Source organism: Spinacia oleracea, chromosome 3, assembly GCF_020520425.1.
Source record: "Spinacia oleracea cultivar Varoflay chromosome 3, BTI_SOV_V1, whole genome shotgun sequence".
NCBI lineage: Eukaryota > Viridiplantae > Streptophyta > Magnoliopsida > Caryophyllales > Amaranthaceae > Spinacia > Spinacia oleracea.
The window spans coordinates 53,969,673-53,988,732 of record NC_079489.1 but is presented as its reverse complement, the minus strand read 5'-3'; the positions used below and the strand labels follow the sequence as shown (position 1 = coordinate 53,988,732).

Here is a 19,060-nt window from a genome sequence, read left to right as displayed (position 1 = left end):
ATTCAGGTATGATGCAGTCTCTAAAGGTATAATAGGATGGTTGTCGAAAGGTACCAAACCTATCGTTAATTTCCCGGTAGACCTCGGTCGAAGTAGGTGGGTTCATGTACGAATTTTACCAAGGCCTATACGACATGCACTAGAGTAGCACATACCTAGAATGGACCTAGGAGGTAACCGATTTGGTTTGGGATAGGTGTTTTATATTGCGAATGTGCTGAGTGGAAAATATCCGAAGTGCGTGCACCCCTCGTGGCGATATTGGTGTCCTTATTCCCAACTTCCGAGATGAAACATGCCAAGGAAGCCAAGATTGGTATGCGGTTCTGTCGAGATCGTAACGTGGCATTGAGTATTTCAGGTCGTCCCAACTTAATAAGGAAATAAATGCAGCGTAGCGTTCTATTTTTTCCATACAACTTCATCACCGACGCACTACTTGCGCAAGTATTTCAAAATTGTCCCCACTGGAGTCGCCACTTTGAGGGGTCGAAAAAGGCGATACACATTTCCTATCGAATGGATCGAATCGACAGTCCTTGAGGATGTGGCAATAATATTACGAAAAATGGGACTAACTGTGGGCATTAGCCTCTTTTTACTAGTCTTTCGGAGTCGTCATTCAGTTTTCAATGACATTGAGGAAAACTGACAAAACCCGGATATTGTGATACGCAAGTGAAGCCGAATCCCATGCAAACCTATTCGACCACAACGGCCATAGGTTCCCTTGTGATCCCTGTTATGGAGATCGCTTAACGTACATTCTCGGAGTAGAGATTGAGAGTTCGGGGGCTTGTTCCAATAAGGGGAATGCCAAATATTAGCCCACGAGGTGGTCCTTACTAGTTCAATGAGACGACGAAAGGGACATGCGTTAGACTACATTACTATTGAGTTGATTTTAACGCACAAGTAATTAACTAAGCGACGTCAAAAGAGTGATTTAAATTGATTTAAGGGGACTAACAATAACAGATTTGTCCAGAGAATATCTTATTAGGCGTGATCAATATAGTAGATTATATGAACATATTTATATGCTGATGAAATCAGTAACAACGTAATTTCAGGTTACAGCATAACCTAGGCTGTACTGCGGTTCTCAGGTTACAGTATAACCTAGGCTGTACTGCGGTTCTCAGGAGAAAAACTGATTGTTTATACGGACAGAGTCTGCTTAACAAGAGTTAATACGACAGGTGATTACGTATACGAGACGGGTTTAAAGCTTCGGTCAATACTCAAGCTTAGGCTCCGGTAGAGGGTTGTATTTATAGTGTAATCGGTCGAAATAACATAGACATTAGAAGAGTATGAGCTTTTATGAAACTGAAATTGTAGCGCCAGCAAATTCCAGCGCTGACCATATCGCTTGTGTTTGTCAGTGCCAGATATGTTACTTGTTGAGTCAGTGACAACTCATTTTAGAATTTTATCCGTGCCGTGATTGGGTGAGAACCAAACTGTAGCGCCAATATTTAATGGCGCTGGTATCTGGGAGCTGGAGATAACCGGCGCGTGTGTGCCACGCTCTAGAATTTTCTAGCTCTTGTATAATCTATCCGCTGGTTTTCCAGATCTTTCTGGTTTGCTCCGATTTTCTATCTCATTCACATTTTTATCTCTTTGATAATATCAGTTGGAGTGAAACTCTTTTCTTTTTCAAGGATTAATTGTAGTGCAATGTAATCACTGTGAAGATTTATCTTGTACGGATGCTATTTCAGGTAGCGTTTAAGAATAGAAGTTACTATAAGTCTATAACTGACAGTTACTAAAAATGGAAATATAGGTTTCTAGGTCACGTTAGTCAGTCACAGGTCATTCATCGCGTACTTAGGAAAATGTTGACAAGAAGTGTTTGTTTTTATCATTGAATTCGTCCCTTTGGGCCTAGGGGAAAAATGTAGGCGTCTACACCAATCCGCCATTATTAGTATTCTACAAATCTTCAAAATATCTTTAAAATATTTACTGACTGTAGTGCCACCTTCTGGCAGGCCAAGCTGAGTTCCAGCGGATAATTGGACCCAGCTGTCCACACTAGTTTTGGTGTCTTTTTTTTATTTTAACCTTAATTCTATTGTTTTTCCTATATATAGTAGAATTCATTACATTTCACACGACTTTTTCACATAATTCTTAAGACCAAAGGCTTTAAACTTGACAATTCTCCCTAAAAAAATTCATTATTCTTATTACATGCTAAACTTTCCACTAATCATTTGATTAATCATTCATCAAATTTAATCATAATCCGTCACTTACATGATTACACACTATTGAAGGCTCGTACATCACTAAGACCCAAACAATATTGCAAAAATTATGCGGACTCTACCAAATCAATTAATTTTCGTTATTATCGACATTTTGTTCATTTAATTTGTATATTATGCTTGAGATCATTTGATTTGGGTGTTAATATGTAGGTACAAAATTATTATTTTTATCATTACTAACATTGTTTTTCTACGTTTTCATGCAAAAAATGCGTGGTTTTAATTAGACCACGAACTGTGCACTAAATAATTGTATATTAAATTGATATTTAGTAGCCTAAAAAACTATTTTTATCACGAAAAGGGTCTCCTATAACAAGTGTTCCAACTAAAAGATGGCGCATTCATTTGGAAACCAAAGGGATGCGTTGGATTTCAGTGCTGGAGTTTAGCGCACTCTGTTGGCTCTGGTGGCCGTCGATTGTCCTAAGGCAGAACGTTTCAGTTCCTATATAATAAAAGCTAACCTTTTAATCCCTTTTTTGTAGGTAAAATTAATTAATTTAATAACACGATTTATACGTATAATAGTGCAATTAGTTATACTTTTGTATCGACTAACATGTATTTTTCAAGGAACAATAATTAGGAGCAAGCGTTTCCCGTGGGATCATGTTGCGTGCATCGTAACTGGAGCAATACTCAAGATCCAACGGGGCGTGCTGGAATCTTGCGATGTGCGATGGGTTCTGTGATTCTGTCACACACATCCATACCTAGCATGAACACTTTTATTTGTTGCTCTTGCACGGAGCATAATTGTGATAATATTCCATTTTTAGTAACTATTTACGTACTTTTGCAATTAATATATATTAACTACTAGTATCATTTAATTTTGTAAGCAAACGTAATTAATATACACGATTTGCATAATATTTTTTTTTGATTTCTAACTCGTTTTATTTTGTAGGGGTATAACTATGCACATCGTGTATATATTTCTAAACTCTTTTTTTTTTTTTTTATTGTTTATCACATGTACTAATCTTCCTTTTGTAGGATGTATTTAATTCTTCATTATATATCTTATCATATTATCATGTTTCATCATGTTTTATTGTGCATAATCACCATTAATATCGCTAATTAAGACTTGTTAAATGCAATCACGATTAAATAAGATAAGTTTTAATTGATTTCTATTTTGTTTTTCAATTGAATTTTAATTTTAGTGGTTATCATTAATTAGTTACATGTTAAATGAACCAACATAGTTCTTTAATGTTAGTACTTTAATTAATGTTTGTAGATTTCTCTATTGCATTACTTGGAGTCAAATTCTCTTGGATTTTGATATGAGTCTTTATGTGAATATATATGTCCCTAAATGAATTTTCCCTAACCGTTACTTTAGAATACCTTATAAAGGTTTATAAATCTTCAATAAATATTCATCAGTGACTCTCTACTTTGGACCATTCGTTGACCCATTCGTCACAAGTTAAAATCTACACCCACTTGCCAAATTCGCCTTCAATAGGCGTCCTACAGGGATTAGGCCTCGTGGGGTAGGGTAGTTTAAATAAACCCCTACGTTTATTGAAGCAAAGGAACGTACAAAGAACTAAGGGAGTCTCTCGAAAGTTAGTCTCTTTTTTAATAACATATATATTTTAGAAACATTTATGAGGTCTAATATAAATAAAAAAGGATGAAACAATGTAATGTAATAAAGTATTTATAAAAGAGATAATAACTTTTTTTTCTTAGAGAAGGAAACAAATTAGAAACACCGATTTAAAAAAATATAACCATTAAAAATTTAAATATAATAAAAAAATGATTGAGTACAAATATTAATCAGGTTAGAATTCTAAATATGTTGTGATCTCTTGCGCCTTGATAATGCATCGTTTCTTCCTAATGCATTTATTATAGCATGTATATAATATGTTCCTAAAATAGCTATTAAGAAGTTTTGTAAGGAGGTTAAATAAAGATCTGGAATTTATATCTGACAACTAGGGATACCTAATTAAAGCTCATATCATAACGCTTAGTTTTTAGTTTACTATAATGATTTTATTCAAATAAAATTTTCTCTTTTTTTATTTTTTTAATCATTTTCTCTCCTATCTTCTTTTTGCAATCTTTATTATTCTCATCAAAACAACATTATTGTGATTCGTGGTTTATCTTCTTCTTTAAATTACTTGATCATTTTCATCAACACAAAACGGCATCCATAAAAGATATCGGGAAGGCTTACAAGAACCTTGTTATGAAATGGAATTACGATAAAGGTAATTTGAACAAGCATGACATTGTTTCTAAATTCGAAGATAACAATCAAGGTTTTAAGGTATTACTTCCAAACATGTTATAGTTTATTGGATATTATAACGTATAATTAGTCTTATATTAATATTTGTATATATTGGTTAATTTCATTTAGAATTCCAGCAACACAAAAATGGAACATCGATGGAGCGGTCCAACAACTTGTACAAACAAAGGAAGTTTACACCATAAACACAGTATGGATGATAGTTTTTTTGTAAGGTCTCCATCTTTGTTTTCACATACTGTTAGTAGAAGAAGCCAAACCCCATCACCATACTTGCATAGAAATCATAGTCGATCGCCCGACATAATAGATTCTAACAGAAGAAATACTAGCAGAAACGGTGCAATAAGTTCATCACCAACAGAAACTCCAATTTCATCTTTTAGTAAATTAACCAGTCACAATCATTCAAATACACCTTTCGTTTCCGGTGATTTATCAAAAAGTACAAGTCGTAGAAGCACAACTCCAATAATATTTTCCCAATCAACAACGCGGAAGAAACCACAACATGTTGAAAAGAGGCTCGAGTGCTCACTGGAAGAACTATGCTTTGGTGGTATTAAGAAAATAAAGATAACCAGAGATGTTATCTCTGATATTGGGTATGTCTTCTGCCCCCTTTTTTTTTTTTTTTTTTTTTTTAATTTTTATTTTTAAGAAAATAAATAATTACTTCGTACTATATAGAACATACATACATTAGTTTGGATAATGTCTTACCTTTTTACTAATTCATGTCAAAATTGATATTCCAATGTTATTGATGAACACTTATTTAAGGCAGGATAATTGTTCAAGAGGAGGAAACTTTACATATCAATGTTAAGCCAGGTTGGAGAAAAGGAACAACTATAAAATTTGAAGGAAAAGGAGACAACAAACTAGGTTATCTACCAGGAGATATTGTAATTACGATTGATGAGAAAAAACATCCTCTATTTAAAAGAGTGGGTGATGACTTAGAGTTGGGAGTTGAGGTTCCTTTCCTCAAGGCTCTTGTTGGATGTAACATAACACTGCCATTATTAGGAGGGAAAAATATGTTTTTCAGAGTTGATGATGTGATATATCCGGGGTATGAAAAAGTTATCCAAGATCAAGGGATGCCTAAATCTAATGTGTGCGGACAACGAGGTGACCTAAGACTTAAGTTCATTGTTCATTTTCCCCTAAATTTAAGCAAAGATAAGTGTATAAAAGTTTGTAATATCTTAGAAACTTGTTTCTGATATGTAAGTTTTTGTTAATTATAAATTTTAATGATATATAGAACCTTTTAGATTGTAAATAAGAATTTGATATATTTTGGTAATATAATGATAAAATCACAAGTCGGTCCATGTTACTAATTATTGATTATGCTTAACTTTTACGTAGTACTTCGTTATCACTTTATCTTCTTATTATAATATTTAATGTTGTATACATCATTAAAAAAAGGACATGCTCATTGATAGTCTCAAACTTTTATAACTTAGTTTTTGTAAAACAAAAATAGCGACTTTAATTCTAAAAGTGGTCTTGTTATTGTTTATTGTGTTATGCGACATTAATAAGGTTAATTTTCAACTATTTGGTAAAAAATAAACTAAGATAATATTTTTAATAAGAAAAATAAAAGGAAAAAACCATCCTTCAAACCCGTAACTTCAAATTACCATCATTCTCTCTATTTTATACCACTATAACCATCACCCCCATTCAAGACGCCCAACCCATCACCTCATATATCAATCATTATTTTTCATTCTTTTCACTCCTAACCTTATCCATCTTCCATATTCTCTCGAAGACCTATCTTCACCGGCGTCGCCTATGCCACCAATGTATCCCTATTCCGTCTCGTTAATAGAATTTTTATTAGGGTTTTTGAATCAAACACGATGTGCATTACTTATTCATCACGTTGGGAGAAAGGGGGAGGCCAGTGACGATGCGAATACGTGAAGGAAATATTCTCTTGGTCCAAGTTTGCATTTAATGCATTTAATGAGAACTCTAGTAAATGCGGTGCAGTATTAATTAAAGAATTTAATTATCCAGTGCGATCAAGTGATTTGAATGCCTAGCTAGAGGCCGCTTCAGTTTAACTTGAATTAATATATTAATGTCCCATCTTACTCTTGATTGAACCCGTAAGGTCACACAAGTAGTACGTAAATGGATAAATTATTTAAGGGAATATAATATTCAGTAAATACTCAAATAATGGATAATTGGAAATGATGTATATTGGTTTCAGTGAGAGCTAAACAAACCATCAAAATGAAAGACGAGAATATTTGTCTGAAGCGAAGATAATGTCAGAAACTGATATATGGTATGTATCGGAAATAGAGATATTGCCACAATCGAAAATATTACCGGAAACAGAAATATTGTTCGAAATGGAAATATTGTCGGGATTGGAAATATTGCCGGAAACGGATATATAGTTCGAAAGTATTGCAAAACATGGATATAACGTTGTCGGAATCGGAAATATTGCCGGAAACGAAAACATAGTTCGAGTAGGAAATATTAACGGGATCGGAAATCAGATCGGAAACACGACGCTTGATCCATGATTTGGAAGCACGGGCCAAAGGGGCACGTGAAACACGGCCCACAGAAAGCGCAAAGGCCGACCAAGCGTCGGCGCAAGCCAACCCAGCGCCAGCGCTAGACCAGCCTACGCACTAAGCAAACCCAGTTCACAAGGTTGGCCAGCGTTGCGGCAGTTGCTTGGGATTGCGCTATGCGTGGCAGCCCACGGTTGCTTGGGAGCCAAGTCAACTTTCCAAGGAAGTTACTTGGGCCACAAGAAACCGATTTTGGTTGATATTAGGACTCCAGTATTAGTTTCCTAATCTAACTAAAGTTCCTAGTTTCCTAGATCTACCCTAAATCTAAGTATCTTTATCCTAGTACACTAGGAATTGTAGAAATTCTAAAATGTTCCTTATACTATAAATACGAGCTTAGGGAGAATTATTTATCAACACTTTTACAACACACAAGCCACACGTGTGAATCACAATTCAAGGTAGAATTGTGACTTTGCATATCACCTAAAAGTGAGATCCTGAAATCCTAAAAACCTTATACTGAGATTCTAGTTGGTCAAATTTTGGGCGGATGTTTTGTGGACTATCTACGGAGGGGCGACATTTAGAGAACTAAACTTGTTCTTGTTCAGTTCTGGAGCATCTAGGGAAGGCACGCATCACTTAAACTTTACCTAAATTTATTTTAGGAAAGTAAAAATGGGTGGGAATGGCCCTTGCTTATTAAAAGAATGTTGGTAGCTATTTATTGGTGAGATAACGATGATCATATTTATTCTCAAGAGGATTTTAAAGGCATTGAGTAGACCTGATCAAGACGAGCCCGGCCTGCCGACCCGGCCCAAAATTTTTCGCGGGTTTGGGCAGAATTTTTCGGCCCCGTCCGGCCTGAAATTTTAAAATTTTTGGGCGGGTTTGGGAAACTCAAAACTACACTTTTTAGTTATAAATTTGGCCCGGCCAGAAAATGGCCCGAAAAGCCCGGTATTTTAGGCCCGAAAATAGCGAGTTTGGGCACAATTTTTTGGCCCGAATCTTTGCCCGGCCCGACATAGCGGGCTGATTTTTTATGCCTAGGCCCGGTCCGAACCCAGCCCGACACGCCATTTGATCAGGTCTAGCATTGAGCAAATTTCTTGATTTATTTAGATTATTTGAAATAAATTATAAATATTGATATAACACTTTTATTAACTTGAAATTTAATTGGTTTCAGAAAGTTTTTGGTGATTTTTTGTAAGAGTTATAAAATTTGATTAGCAATTTTATGTTTATTTTGACATTATTGAAAAATATTGATTGTTATTATACGAATTACTTTTTATTAACTTAAAAATTTATAGAAAACTTTTATAAGGGTTTGATAGACTTTTTAAAAATTCTGTTAAGCTCGTCGACCTACGACGACTTCAAAACCTTAGATAAATCTAGACCTTTAGATTATGTTGACTAAATCGTAGCCATCCATCTAATAAATTATACTAAGTCTTGTTTGTTTACAAGAAATAGGGAGGTACTAAATTTATTTTTGTAGCCTTTAATTATTAGGAATATTTGACTGGAAAAATCCCAACTTTGAACGTTTCACTTTTATTAATCCCAACTATGGTTTTTTTTTTAATAATCCAAACTTTTACCCCTAATGACTTTTAACAATCCCAAAAACCGGTAACCTGTTAAAATGGTAAACACTTGCAAACTTGGACTTGGGCTTTTAGTTTCTCTCTAAAAAATTTGGTACACGTCATTCATTCAATATCCATTCACCCAAAGTTAAACCCTTTTTGTTTTTCATCTGCTGTAAAATAAAATAAAAACAAAAATCAAACACCTTCCATGCTCGTATGTTTAACCTTAGATTGTAATTTGACAATTTTTTGATTGTAAAAGGAGGTTCATTTTGACATTTTTGTTTTTACTTTGTGTTATTTGTTTAATTTGGCAGGTAAATAAACTTAAATCATACTACATCATCTTCATCGTGCTTCATTTGGTAACCACCATTTCTGCTATGGTTGTATCCCTTTCAAATAACTGAAATCAAAGGTCATCAACCTTGTTACTACTAGTAAGTTACTGGTAGTAACCCATTTAAATAAATTGAACTCTGTATCCTTTAAAAAAAAAACCCAAAGGAATACACCCCCTTGAACCCGAAAATGACCCGGTGGATCTAACATATGAGGTTTACTTCGTTCAGCTATTAAATGTCACATTAAAATATGAGGTTTGAAAACATTTAAAATTTTGGGTGGAGAATCAAAGAAAATGACAAAATGAGAAACAAGGGTTATAAGGAGATTTATTAAGGAAAATAAATAAGGGGGAATAAATGCATTTAAAGAAAAAAAAAACTAACTCTCTATTGCCATGTCAGCGCCACGCCATACATTACCTGCTACAGTAAGTAACTTACCTGCTAGGCCCGTTAAAAGTCAATAGGTGTAAAAGTTCGGATTATTAAAAAAAAACTTATAGTTGGGATTATTAAAAGCAAACCACCTAAAGTTGGGATTATTCTGGTCAATTAATCCTAATTATTATAAATTGCATATTAATCCTCTCCCTTAAATATTTATCGAATCTATAATTAACCCCATCATAATGGACCACCATCATCATCTTCGATCATCATCATCAGAAAGAAAAAATAAATTGTCCAACATATCTTCTGCGATCATCTTTAAAAGGAATATTAAAAAGTAAAAAAATTGTCCATCACCTTCAGTAATCTTAAAAACAAAAACAATTGTTCATATGTTTGTTTATTCTTCTTCCTCTACCATATATCCATCATCTTCTTCCTCAAGTACCATCTATTTCATTGTCAAAATAACATAAATTATTCATACTAACGATTTTATAATATTAAAAAACAATAACGACCTTTTAAATATCAATGTAAATGTTTATCATTGTACATGTATTTTTGAATTTTTGAATTTAAATTCATTGTACACTATAAATCTTTTAAATATCACATTAGCATAATATGGTTAGATGTCGGGTTTTTTTGATTTTCCTTAATGTTGTTTGAAGCATCGAATTCTTCCATTAACGTTGTTTGAAAAACTCAACTGATTCGTGAAAGAGGACAAAACTAACCCTAAATATTAGTTAACTTTTTAATTAATTAATTAAGATAAAAAATAATATATCATTTTTTTTATAAATAGATGACGTAATTATAATAAAAATTTAATTTTAATAAAAATAATCAATAATCCTATATAATGCTATCCTATATAATAATAAAAATGTCACTAGCTATTGTGAGGCCTCTAAAACTCCAATCCAACAATCTCATGCACTCCCGCCAAATCCACTAAAACCACCCTAATATCCAAAATTCAATTCAAATGAATTTTCATTAAAAAAAAACGTACAATGTATAACTACCCAGTAAAAAAAATACCCACAAACCACTCCTAGACAATGAACTACCCATAAACTACCCATAAGTTATGGTATAATCTGACTTTAGTTCATTCAAAGAAAAACTGAAATTTGTATTACTTTCATTCATGATTATAATTGATGAGAGAAATAACACTTTTTCATTGTACGTGAGCAACACCACTTTTTCATTGTACGGGATTTTCTTTCAAACAAATGTAAGTTCATTTTCTTCGACTTTTATTTGCGGTGTTGTTGCTACTATGTAGAACTTAGTTAATTAACTTGTATACTAAAAGTTACTGTGTATTTCTTAATCTTAAATTCTTAATTGGAAGAATTATTCATAGTTTTTCTATGAATGTTTTGTGGGTTGTTGTTGTTTAGTCTGTTGTCTTAGGAAGATGGGTATAACAAATGGTGATGATATATGATACAAGAACGTAGGTTAACACCAATTCCATGATTTATTCACTAATTGCCAAGTCTGATGACCAATATGGTTAACCTACATATATCATGGTTAGTGTTTCACATCGCATCGCCAATTAATTGTATTTTTACATTATGGTTGGTGTTTCACATCACATTGCCAATTAATTGTATTTTTACATCATGGTTAGTGTTTTAATTACATCTTATTAGAAGATGTTATATGGTTGGTGTTTGCTAATCATATATGATATATTCATTACTCACAGTGCCAACGCTTGGTAGGACGATGTGTTATCCCAAACCTAATGATCCTCTTTTATCCATCTTCTAGAAATAATTGGTGGCTAGATTATAGAAATTGTATGGATTCGGCATGATGACCCATTAATTATAAAAAAAAACATCATTTATTTCATATTGTTTCATAATTCTAGGAAAAAATGAAATACTCCACTACATAGTCTCTTTAGTCTTCTATTTGTCATGTACTAGCTATTGCATAATCATTATTAATATAAAGTTTCCTTATCATCAGATTTGGCGATTTTCAATTGAGGAAAGGACTCAGTTTAAACAATAGTTAGAGCAATTGACCAATAAGGAACCGGGTTATTTGACGAGAGATATATTTCCTTACTGAAAAATGTATATTTTGATCGTAGTTTTACACCCCTTATGATCAGTTAAAATCGTACAAGGCCAATTGTTTTCATAAACTCATAAGATACGATTGGGATATGAGACGACATCCAAGAAATAATTGACAATATATATTTTTTTATTGTAGTTTTAACCCCTTACAATTTTTTTCATAAACTCATACGAGATACAATTGACAATATACTTTTTATCGTATTATTAACCCCTTACGCATCAATTATAATCTTATGAATCCAGTTTTTTAAAAAATATCGTGCGGTACAGTTGAGCATTTACTCCCTTTTTCATCTGTTTCCCAAAGTGAATGCCTCTTTTTTTTTCTCTACTTCGTATAGGATTTTGATACATTTATTCACCCTTTTGGTTCAACTCGACATCCAACTACGCCATTGTTATGTTTTAGTTCCACACTTTCCTAATCTTTTGCTTCTACTACGTATATTTAAAATGGACTAATATTTTGCTTATGTTTTTTTCAACTATCGGTTATTTTCTTACATTAAATGTTTGAGATATGATAGTCTGATTTTGCTTTATTTTCGTTACGAAGTGGACGAAATACTGATCTTATACGGGATTTTTTCAAATAAAGGTAAGCTCATTTTCAAACTTATAATTCAAGTCATTCACTGTTAAAATTCTATTTAATTATTACTAAGCTTCAAATGTTACCGTGATATTTCATGAAAGGACTAATTTCTAAATAGTTTTATAGGTATATGTAGTACTAAATAAAAAAATTGGTACATGTAGTATAATTTGTAATGCATATGTATTTAATTGGTGCTTACGTAGTTTCTTTAGTTGCTCTATTTGTCATGTACTACTTATTTTTATAATCAATATTAACGTAGAGTTTTCTTATTTTTAGATTTGATGATCGTCGGTTGACGAAAGGTGTTTGAACAATAGTTGGAGCAATTGACAAAAAGGAAATTGGGTTATTTGACGAGAGGTATTTTCTCCTTATTTGAAAATATATATTTTGATCGTAGTTTTACACCCTTTATTATCAATTACTATAATTAAGTAACAATTACATTATGAGCACGAGTATGGAAGCAATCCAAACATATGATTTGTCTAGAAATACTGTTTACATCGTAGTATTTTTCCTCTTCATTTTCTTTTTACATTTGTATAACTTTAAATAATTCATTCTAATTAACCGAATGATATATTCATGATGTCCTTAAAAAGTGAACACAAATGACACTTATTTGTAAGTTTTAAATCTATAAAAATTAATTTTTATCTTCATAAGAGAAACTCCTATGGTGAGCTACAAGATGGTGTAGCTAAGTTTTCCACGTCAAATTTCTACATAACTGAGATGATTGTCGGTCTTAAAGTTTCGGATATTAAAGAATTTGAAACCATGTAAGTACATGTATAAATTTTTGCAAATATATTATATTTATATTACAACATATAGACCCAGAATTTTATTCACAATTAGGAATTTGTAGACATCATTTTGGAGGACAATTGAAGGAGAGAATGGTGATATCGTAGTTGCATCGGTTTTGCGAGTGAGATGAAAGTTTTACTATTTAAGGAAACGGATCGGCAAGAAAGGAAATTAAAAATTGTCATTTACAAATGTTGAATTATTTTACTAGGAGTATATGGTTTAAGAGAGTTCATTTGTAACTATTATCCATCGAAATTTGACTATATATGTACCTTTATTTTATTCTTCCAGTAATCTATTTTTTCCCGCACATTCTAGTTTATTTTAATAAAAATGTAATTTTTTTTCCAAAGATGAACGTAATATTTCAATGAAATATAATATATCATTACTTATTCTAAAAAAATAAATAACTTTAATAAGAAGCATAATTTAACCAAAATAATTAGTTATTTACTTTAATTAAAAAACTTAATATTTCTTTTGGTATTAAAAAATAATATTAAAAAAAAACTAATTATTAGGAAAGAATCTTATGGTTATTGAATCACCTTAATTAATTATAACTTTAGGAAAATTAATAACATAACTTGAACAAGAAACATAGTAACAAAAATAATTAGTCATTTATTTAAAATAATATTAATTATATTTCGTTTTTATTATATAAAAAAAAAGTAAAGAAAAACTAGGATTCATCAACAATATTTTATCTATCCATAAAATTAGTATTTCTTGTTTTTTTTTTTTTAAAATAGCCAAATTTTATTACCAAAAGGTAGAAACCAGTTAAGATACAAACCCAAAAGCAAGGAAACAAACAGTAAGGGAAGCACAACCGCAACCCAAACTAAAACACAAAAACAAACAGCCACTCGAACTGCAAAACAAGCAGAACCAGGGTAGCAAAGCAACTAGGTAACAACACTACATCAAGCAGCTGGGAAGCAGAACAGGAAGCACAAGGAACTGCACAGCAGCAGCACAACCCAAACCAGGCAGCAAGCACACCCTGGACAACCTGCACACACACAAACAATACACCCTGCACGCACAAACAGAGCACCCTGCACACATAAACTGTACAGCAGCAGCAACACCAAAACTGTACAGCAGCATCAATCATCAAAACACCACACAACTGCACAGCAGCAGCAAGCAGAAAGGGAGTAGCTTGCAGAGAACCGGCAGAGCCCAGAACCTACAGAATGACTGCAGTAGCCTGAACACATACACAACAGGAGCCACCAACAAACAAACACAACCTTAAACACCTGCAACAACAAGAACCTGCTGCACCAGCCATCTGGCAATTGAAGAAACCCACAAAAACCTATGGCAAACAACCCACAATTTTAGACACATTAAGGCCTCTAGCATAAGCAATGAACTTGGCCTCATGCACAATGCTATCAGTACTTTGCATCAAGGATCTGAATTTTCTTTGGTTGCGCTCCTTCCATAACAAATAAACCGCAATAGAAATCACCAATCTATAAAGTTGATGCTTCCCTGAATTAGTATTGACCTGAGTTTCCAGAAAATGCATCTCATCAGCCCATTTACAAACACCCAACCACTGAAGTAATTGGCTCCAAACAGAAGCCGAGAACATACACTCAAAAAACAAATAATCAACACTCTCTGTATCCCTTTCACAAAGGCAGCACACAGGATCACAAACGACCCCTATTTTCAGAAGACGATCACAAGTTACCAACCTATTGAGGGCAGCCAACCAAATGATAAAAGTGCACTTCGGAGGAGGAGGATTATTACACAAGAGTTTCTTCCATCTTACCTTCTGTATGTCCCCCCTAAGTCTATGATAAACTTTACTGATAGAGCAATGTGTAGCAGACAACACATTTACTCCACCAGAAAAACTTTGAAGGTAATCTCTAGCATTTAGGATTTTTCTCACCACCCATGAAGCTTGAGAAGGTATTGGAGTAGTGGTGAGATCCCTACCCTTTAAATAGTAGCCATGAATCCAACGTACCCAGATTTTGTCTTTCTTTTAAGCCACACACCACAACAGTTTACAAATTGCGGCTTTGTTCCACGTTTTAACACAAGTGATGTTGAGCCCTCCTGCAGACTTAGGAAGACAAACAGACTCCCATGCAACCAAAGCCCTCTTAGACACACCTGCAGCCCCAGTCCACAAAAACGAACGACAAGCAGATTGAATGACTTTATGGACCTTCTGAGATAAAATAAAAACCTGACACCAGAAGGTATGAACGCTGAATAACACGGCCTTGATCAGCTGAACCCTTCCTGCATAAGACAATAATTTGGATGTCCAACTGTCTATTCTGGCCAAAACCTTTTTAATCAAAGGCTGACACTGCATAACAGTAAGTTTTTTGGAAGAAAGAGGCACCCCGAGATATCGAAAAGGCAAGACTCCTTTAAACAATCCAAACTCAGCAAGAATAACATTCTGAACATGCAATTCAACCCCACCAAAATACACAGAGCTTTTAGAAGGATTAGCCTTAAGACCAGAAGCATCAGAAAAAGTATTAAAAGCATAGAACAAACGCCTCACAGATGCCACATCTCCCCTACAGAAAAGAAGGAGATCGTCCGCAAAGCAAACGTGGGTCAAGTCCATCCTCTTACATCTAGGATGAAAACGGAAGCCATTATCCTCCTTTAGGCCTTTGAGGCACCTATTAAGGTACTCCATACTCAAAACAAACAAATAAGAAGAGATAGGATCGCCTTGTCGAAGGCCCTTCTTCCCTTCAAAAGGACCAGTTAACTCACCATTAACATTAAAAGTATAAGAACAAGACAAACAAGCCATAATCCATTGAACGAATTTGAATGGGAAACCCAACTCCAACATTAGGTACTTTAAGAAGGGCCATTCAACGGAGTCATAAGCTTTTTGCAAATCAATTTTCACCATACACCGTGGAGAAACACCCTTCCTGTTATAACCTTTGATAATCTCATGGCTAAGAAGAATGTTATCAAAGATAACCCTGCCCTTGAGAAAGGCAGATTGGCTATCCCCAACAATATCAGATAAGACTCCCTGCATTCTATTCGACAAGACCTTCAAAATGATCTTATAAAGAACAGAACAACAAGCTATCCGGCCTATACTCCTTAATTGAACTAGGATTTTCAACTTTAGGGATTAAGGAAATATACGTACAATTAATGGTTTTGGGCAAGAAGCCAGAATAAAAGAAACTTTGAACATCATCAATCACACTTGAACCAATGATGGGCCAGGCTTTTTTGTAAAAATAAACGTTAAAACCATCCATACCTGGGGCTTTAGTAGAATCCATATTGAACAGGGCGGACTTGATCTCTTCAGAGGTGATAGGAAGGCATAAACCTGTCTGGTGTCCATGATCAAGAAGGGGGCCCCGGGTAAGGACCTTTCTATCAACCATAGGTAAGGAGCAAGCTGCAGTACCCATTAGCTGTTGAAAGAAGTTTCTGACCTCTTCCTTAATTTGAACCTGATCAACACACTTAGACCCATCTTTTCTTGTAAGTTGCTTAATTGAATTAATACTTTGTCTGCTCTTAACATAAGAATGGAAGAACTTAGTATTAGCATCACCAAGCTTTAACCAGTCAATTCTAGCTTTTTGAAACCATATCTTTTCCTCAATTAAACTCCATTTTTCTAGCTCCTGCATCAAAACACGCTCATTCTCAATGAGGGAAACATCTAGTTGATCCTCATTAAGTTTTCTTTGAGCCTCAACCAGAAGATTCCTCACCTTGTCAACTTTCTGAGAAGTGTGTTTGAAATGATGAACATTTATCTGCTTTAGAGGACCTTTTAACGCCTTCAACTTGAACCAAATATTCAAAAGTTGGTTGGTATGAAGTGACTGGTGCCAAGTGTTAGCAACAATCCCTTCAAACTCCTCATGATCAGCAATGACATTCAAAAACCGGAACGGAGTATTTCTGCGAACTCTAGAATGCTCAAAGCTAATCAGTAACGGGCAGTGATCCGAGACACCCTTTTCCAGCACTTGAACAGTAATTGCAGGATGTGTAATAAACCAATTAGTGTTAAAACTTCCAACTGTTCTCAAACAGTTAAGGTCGTTATCTTGAAGACATTTCGCAAAATCTCTAATTTCACCCTCTGTTATTGGATTACCATTATATCTATCATCAGAGCACAAAACAGAATTGAAATCTCCCCCAATAAGCAAAGCAGATGTAGTATTAGCGCACACATTATCAATAAACCCATTGAATTGAATTGAATTGAAAGCATAAACTCAATTGAATTGAAAGCATAAACTGCTATGAAATCAAACACTATTCCGGTGCGGAGGCCACTGACAGAGCAATGAGTAGCTTGAGCATGACTAGCAATGTCACAAATATGCACTGTACTAGGGTTCCAACAAATCCATATCCTTCCATTACAAGCATACCCATAATTATAAATACACTGCCAACCTTTAAACATCTTCCCAGAAATCTTATTGAAATTAGCAATCTTAACTCTAGTTTCTAAAAGAACACAAATATCAGCTCGAGTACTCTGCAAAAAGATTCTTATTTCTTTTTGCTTATAGGGTTTGTTACACCCCCTGACATTCCAGATGATCAACTTCATAAGAGACCCGAGGGGAGAAGGTCCCCGCCCAACTCATCATCATCACTACTTAAGCCTTCAACTTGCTCAATAACAGGATCATGAAGTATCAGTTGCCCAAACATGTTAAGAGTAGGTACCGGCGCACAAGGAACATTGGAACTAGGCTGGCTAATTGGTCGTCTGGGATCCGACCAACCAACCTCGGTAACAGGAGCAGGTTGCACTTGAACAATGGAATTGGTGCTATCAGGCTTGTTTTCTCAGCAACAGGCTGCTTCACTACCCATTTTTTTCCCAATGATCTACAATTATTCGAACACAAATTTGGAAAGATCCAAAAGCCGAAAAATGATGTAAATAAGTTCAAATAATATGACAAACATATTATTTTTGTGAACAAGTACTATTATCGTGTAGTTGATCATACACCAAACTTGTTAAGGAAATGATTTAACGGGTAATAATCCCTATAATAAACTAAAAGTAATTTCCTTTTAAAAGATTTGTATTCAAAATTGTGTAATAATAGATAATTTTTTTAAAATAAATTTCTTGAATAATACACTCCATATTTCGAAGGAAGAAAATAAAACAATGTTAGATTAACATAATGATAGTAGTAAAGAGTAACATAGTTAATATAGATATAAAAATAAGAAATCATAAGTTTTGAATTGAATAGTACTATGTGCATAACAACATCGAACGGACAGCTCCACCGGGATTTGAGTTTTCCCGGGAACAACTTCAAGCGAGAGTTATAAAGGAGGACCTTCTCCCCCTCCTTTTCCTTTAAAATACTATAGAATTCCCTTAGCTTCAATTAAGGAGGAAGACTTTAGCCAAACTCCTCAATTGTTTCATTTTTTCAATTCTCCTCCTACCTTCTCAGATCCCTCTTATTCTTTAGATGTTTAGATATCTAGATATTTCCTTTTTTAAGCAAGTCCATTATGTTGGAGATAAACAATTTGTATTTGTTTAAGCACTGTAAAGAGAGAACAAAAACAGATTCAAGATCATGTGCTGCATATATAAACTAATGCTGCAACAATAGGTTTTCCGTATATAAGATGTACACTACAAAAGCAAGGTGAACTCTACCCTAATATCACACATAAAACCGTTAATCACAACCGTGAGAGGTGATGGATGAAAAGAGGTAAACAAGTAAACCAATACGTAAACACAATTTAATTTTAGCCTAAACGGTAACAACTTTAATTGATATAGTTTAGGCTACACTTTAAGCTATTATCAACGTTGTTTTTAATAGTTGGCTCCAACATTTTATACTAAACCAAAATAATGGTCAGCCTGAACATAAACGAATCTAAATTTGGGGTCTTATACTGAAACAATAGACGAACTATTAAAATAATGCATGGTGTGATAGCTTCTAATTAATTTTTAATAAGTATTCACTTCTCT

The 19,060-nt window shown here is 33.9% G+C and overlaps 1 protein-coding gene across 3 annotated transcripts; it reads left to right on the top strand.

Moving 5' to 3' along the window:
- Positions 1-4,267: 4,267 nt before the first annotated feature.
- LOC110803784 (uncharacterized) lies at positions 4,268-5,930 on the top strand. Of its 3 annotated transcripts, none has more exons than XM_022009308.2 (3): positions 4,268-4,590; positions 4,692-5,180; positions 5,363-5,930. In XM_022009308.2, the coding sequence occupies exons 1-3, from the start codon at positions 4,547-4,549 to the stop codon at positions 5,805-5,807; spliced, it is 978 nt and encodes a 325-aa protein (XP_021865000.2). In that variant the 5' UTR covers positions 4,268-4,546; the 3' UTR covers positions 5,808-5,930. The 3 variants fall into 3 exon arrangements, with proteins under 3 accessions (XP_021865000.2, XP_056694028.1, XP_056694027.1); XM_056838050.1 differs by having other exon boundaries at positions 4,270-4,531; positions 4,684-5,180; XM_056838049.1 differs by having other exon boundaries at positions 4,273-4,590; positions 4,684-5,180.
- The last annotated feature ends 13,130 nt before the right edge of the window (positions 5,931-19,060 follow it).